The sequence below is a fragment of the Hydra vulgaris genome, chromosome 12, assembly GCF_038396675.1.
Source record: "Hydra vulgaris chromosome 12, alternate assembly HydraT2T_AEP".
In the NCBI taxonomy this organism is placed as follows: domain Eukaryota; kingdom Metazoa; phylum Cnidaria; class Hydrozoa; order Anthoathecata; family Hydridae; genus Hydra; species Hydra vulgaris.
The window spans coordinates 61894360-61900000 of record NC_088931.1 but is presented as its reverse complement, the minus strand read 5'-3'; the positions used below and the strand labels follow the sequence as shown (position 1 = coordinate 61900000).

At 31.0% G+C, this 5641-nt stretch overlaps 1 protein-coding gene across 2 annotated transcripts in view; it reads right to left on the bottom strand.

The window, feature by feature from the left end:
* LOC105847033 (fibropellin-1) overlaps positions 1 to 5236 on the bottom strand; it is a 67179-nt gene extending 61943 nt beyond the window's left edge. For both annotated transcript variants that reach the window (XM_065814002.1, XM_065814003.1), the window contains exon 1: positions 5083 to 5236. In XM_065814002.1, coding sequence (XP_065670074.1) covers positions 5083 to 5126 — 44 coding nt within the window. In that variant the 5' untranslated portion in view covers positions 5127 to 5236. The remainder of the gene's footprint in view (positions 1 to 5082) is intronic.
* Positions 5237 to 5641: the final 405 nt, after the last annotated feature.

Here is a 5641-nt window from a genome sequence, read left to right as displayed (position 1 = left end):
ATAAGTATTTTTACAATTTTGTGTGAAATAGAATAGCAATATTTATCACAGGGTTGCAAGATATTTTGCAGTATTGCCAGTAATACATACAAAATTTATAAGTAGCCATAAGAAGGTAAAAACAAGCTCAATTGTTTTATTTTGAAAATATAAATCTTATTGGTTGAAATAAGAGAATCTAATATAAAGTGCATAGTTTAACATAAAATGTAAAAATTATTACATTTTTAAAAACAAAATAAACTATCAAAATAGAAACAATCTAACAAAATGCAATACACTTATTTTCTTTGTCTACTTATAAATTTATTGTAATTTTATTGCTATTCTAATAATGATAAATGGAAGCCTTATCACTGAGCCCTCTACTTTATGTCTTCTTGGGTTATTTTTCACTACTGATCTAATTTTTTTCCTTTAATGTTATTGCTTTTGAACTCTTTTCCATCTTCTCTCTTTTCATCTTCTCTCTCATATTTTTCTGACTCATAAAAACTAAAAATTTTCACGTCTTCTGTCAACCGTTTCCTTGCTCTCGAACAAAATTCTTTGCTTTTTAGTAACTCTTAACTCAATAGTGGTTGCTGGCAGCCTAGTTGGGAGTGAATTAGTTAGAAAAATAATTTAGTTTTAAAAATTTACAACTGTTTTTAATATCATTGGTGGTCTGTGATTTGTACTCTTAATATGCCTAAGGTTTGCTTCTATTTTGGTAGACAAAAGTTTAAAATAATATTTTAACAACATTTAAGGATATTTTTTTTAAGAGACTCAGAATAGTTTAGAACTTTAGCTTTTAATATGGATAAGAGTCTTAAAATAGTTTATTGTGCCTAATAAAGTGTTTACTGTGTCACATAAACCAATATTATATATTTATTTAGTTAAGATAAGCATTTTAAAAACTTGTTTTTAATAGAGATGTACCGGAATTTCCGGCTGGAATTTGTAACTTTTAGGTCATTCCGGTTACGGCTGGAATTAAAATTGTTCAGGCCGGAATGCCGGAATTTTTTTTTACCTTAATTTTTTAAGATATGTGATAAAGACTGTGTAAATAAATCTATTGGTAAACCTAGGTAAAAAAATTCTTAACAAAAACTCTGTAGTTTTATTTGCAGTAATCCATTATGTAAAGATTTTTAGAAGTTTAAGAAAATTGTGTTGCAAAAAGAGCTATCCAGTTTTGTTAATATAAAATTAATAAAAAGTTGACCTTTATTGATTGCTTATTATTATATTAATTTTCTCCTAATCAATTTGTTTACCCAAAATCAATATAAAATTTACGCAGTGGCTACGGGTACGTCTAGACGTATCTTTAACAAAAAAAGTTAAAGATACGTCCGAACTTTCGGACGTGGTAGAAGTTAGTTTATATGTTTTGTTTTGCTTTTATGTTTTCATTTGAAGTGTACGTACTTTAACTTGATTAATATTTTATTAATTTTGAATTAATTTGATTAATATGAACTATTGTTGAATATTGATAATTATATGAGAAAAAGTTTGTTAGTAATTACAACAGAGTGTCTTGCCAAACCAAATCCCTTGATGAATCGTGTTTACTCCACTGCGTTTATCCCTATTTGAGTCAGTTGGTGTATATACACTTCGCTGCACTATCCCTATTTAAGTCAATCTATGTATGTACACTGCTGTGCGTTCAACCATGTCATTCAGTATACATATATTTAATAAAATTTTAAATAATTATAATAACCAACAACTTTACTTAGGTAAAGGATTTGAACATGAATCACCCTAAATAGACTATTTGAGCCTTGTTCACTAAGCCACGATAACACACGTTCTTATTATAAAGTAATTTTTACATAAAAAATTTATTACTTGCTTCTCTAAAACCCCCCAGTTTAAATGAATTGAGTATATAGAGCAAGGAAATGGTTGACAGAAGACTTGAAAAGTTGAAAGTTGCATCAGTCAGGGAAACATAAAGATGGGAGAGAGTTCCAAAGCGTTGAAGTGTGGGGAAAAAAATTAGACGAACAAAAGTTTTTAGAGCATGCAGGGAAAGATACACTAAAAGAACGAGACTTTGCTGAATGACAATAAAGAATATCATTAGAAGAACCAACAAAAATATGAAAAAAGTATTCCATACAGGGACGAATAAAAGATTTGTAGAGGTAGAAAATGGAATCAGGAGTAAAAAATTGGTGAGAACGATTAGGAGAGGCAACCTTAGCGGATGCTAATTTAGCAATTGGTTATATATGGTTTCCATGAAAGGTCTGTAGTAAACGATAATCCCAGAAGACTTAAAGAAGAGGACTCAGTGAGAAGGTTGTCATTCATTAACATAGGAATGTCAACAGTATTGCAATAGTTGTTTGTAGTAAATAACTGAGTTTTGTTGAAGTTAAAATTTACATACTCCAATCTGTTACAAGTGATACCAGATTCAAGATTGGCTGCCTGATTTAGGCAATCGAAATGAGAAGATCTTTTGCCAAGACAGGCGTATAAAGTTAATTCATTAGCAAAAAGAGCTACTTTAGATGTAAGGTTGTCGGGAAAATCATTAATGTAGACAAGAAATTGTTCAGAAGGATTATAATGGAGTACACATAGCCAGAACTGCCCAGTTGGAAATAATTTAAGACAGTTAAGGCCACCGGTTTTAAATTATTTTTCTTTTCAATCTATAAATATAATTTTACAATAAGCTTGACTATTGAAAGCAACAGTTTAGAAACATTAGGTCTTGATTCTGTATTAAAACTCTGAATTCAATTATAAAAAATGTCAGAGTTTAATGTCAAAATTAATTATCTATTATAGATACATATAAAAATTTATGAAAATTGAATTCAGACACAGTTAAAGGCTTGTTTTTGAACTGCTGATTTTAATAGAAGAGCTTATTTTAAAATTGTATTTATGGACTGAAAAAAAAAGTTTTGAAACCTGAAAATTTTTTCTAACTTTCACTTTCATCTACTTTATATATTTTGATAGGTGGTGCTAAATAAGTTGTCTTAGGAAGAAAATGCCTTTTTTTAGGTTGCATTTTCTTAGTTTAAAAAAGTATATACGAGTTATGTGTAGCAAAAAAATTAAAAAAAAAACGAAATTGCTTTTTTATAAAGTATTATAATAATATTCTTGGAAAAAGCTTGAGCATTAGTTGTTCAATCCAATTTTTTCATAGATTTGGCGTCTGAATTAACAAAAAAATATGACAAATCAAGCAAAAAAACACGAGAAGAACAGGAAGACTGTTTGATTCTTATGTCTTGGCAAGGCTAATCAGTTTTTCAAAAGCTTATCGATAGAAAAAGTGCAATAAATTCTGAAGCTCCCAATTGACTTTAATGATCCAAAAGTACCAACTGGCATTTGTTAGCGTTGCCGCTCCAACTTTAGGAGGCTTGAGGAGGGAAAGCTTCAAACCCAACCAGACAGCTTTTTGACTTCTTCACTGTCAAAGTCCATCCTGTTACAAGAGATTCAGTTTGTGATTGTTAGATTTGCACAATTTGCAAAGCAAAGTACAATTCTCCCCATCCAGTCCTGGTAACCCAGAAACCTGAAGCAAATCAGAACTCAGTTGAAAGAAAATGTTCTCAATACTTTTCAATTATTGGCAAGGGTCTCCACACAACTGCCTAAAGTCTACCTTGCAAAAGAATTTAGCAGAAGTTGTGTCAAAGGACTCTGTGGCAGTTGAAAGAGTTGCAGCATCAGTCATTGCCAACAAGGAAGCTGCACCCCATGGAACATTTCGTTTTAATAAACCTGAGGAAATAGGAGGCTGTACTATTCTAGTTCTTCCAGGTAACATTGCATTAGATATTTAAAGTTTTTGCTTCATATTTTATGTCTATGTAATGCATAGTAATGTAAAATTCTTATTATTTCTAGGGTTTATCTTCAAGAGCAAGACAACTTTTCAATATAGGACCAAAACTGACTGCAAAAGGTCTTGTTTATGTACAACACAACGCAGGGCTCTCCAATTCTAGTGTGAAAAAGCTGGTGTCAACACTCAATCAAGTTGTTCCAAGTTGGATTGTTGAGAAGAACTTCCTCTCCAAGTTTCATCTGTTGAGCAAAAAATTTGAAATTCATTTTGTCAAAACTTGGATCAAAGTTGCAACTGACAAGGGCACAAATCAGGAGGATAAACTTGTCATTCACTGCAAAAACTTGAATGTTTTTTTTTCAACAAGTTCTTGAGACTAGAAATCTCTCTGGTGACTACATTGTGATGCTGGGAGTGGCATCTCTCTGGTGACTACATTGTGGTGGTGGTTTTCTAAAAGTAAGCTTTGGAATCATGGAAAAAGATTTAGCTTCACAATCTCCGCCATCAAAACGATTTTTCGCTAGCTCTCTGGCCAAAGAATCTGGTGTTAAACGTCAGTTACTAATTGCCATTTTTGAAGACCTTTTTATTTTACTTTAAACCAAAAAAAACATTTTACAATAATTACCACAGAAACCTTTCGTGATTTATTTTTTGCGTAATTACGAAAAGTTTCGTGAGAAATAGGAATTGGTACTATCACTTCGTTGAGTAACTTAACTTATATAGAACTATTCTAAACATTATTCAATTTATAGTATGGCAATTTGCATCCCATGTACAACGTACCCATATATAGCTGCAGATATACAGATCTTCCATATAAACGCTTGAATCTCCGGTTGTTTAAAGTTTATTACCTTTTTTAACTTGAAATGAGTTGTAAGATGAGCAATGCAGCTACGAATACAGAGTATTTGATATCTTTAAGTAAACTTATGGAACCCCTAATACATGCTATATCGCTCTATACATAAGAAAAAGGTGTTACTACAGAATCTTGAAAAGTTTTATTGTTAAGAGACAGATTGCTTGTACCCTTCCTCTTCATAGCCCCCCAATTTAAATAAATTGTCTACGTCCATGTATATTTTTATATCCATATATATATATATATATATATATATATATATATATATATATATATATATATATATATATATATATATATATATATATATATATATATATATATATATATATGGATAAATGTATACATAAATATACAAAACATATAAATAACTTCTCACCAATTAATAAAAACGAAAACTAAATGCCAAAGTCGTTTTTTCATAATTCTTTATGTTTTTTGTAAGTATATTTTGTTTATTACTAGTTAATACTTCGCGTTAAAAAAGTAATGAGTTAGAAAAATATTTGAAGATGTTTTACGTCAGAGTAAATACGACATTTCTAAACACTTTTTAAAACAACGTAAGAAATGTTTACATAAGACTGTTATTTTTACAAACATTTCTTTTTATGCTTTTGAGCAGCGAATCCCGACCATTTCAATGCCGCAACCCTTTAATATTATTTCCCGAGTTTTTTTTTTATTTATTTTTTTATTGTTATTCACCTCCTCAAGGCCGAGAAGGCCACTACAGATGAGGAGGCTACTTAATAGTGGTTATGACCCTCTCTCAACTCTATAACTCCGAAACACAAACCTTGATAAACAAGGCCGCTGCGCGGAGAAACAAGTTGAGCGCGGTACTACCAGGGACGTGGTGGGGATTGAACTCGGAACCTCTCGCTTTTAAAGCGAGCGCTTTACCGCTACACCACTACCGCGAGTTGTGGTGACCG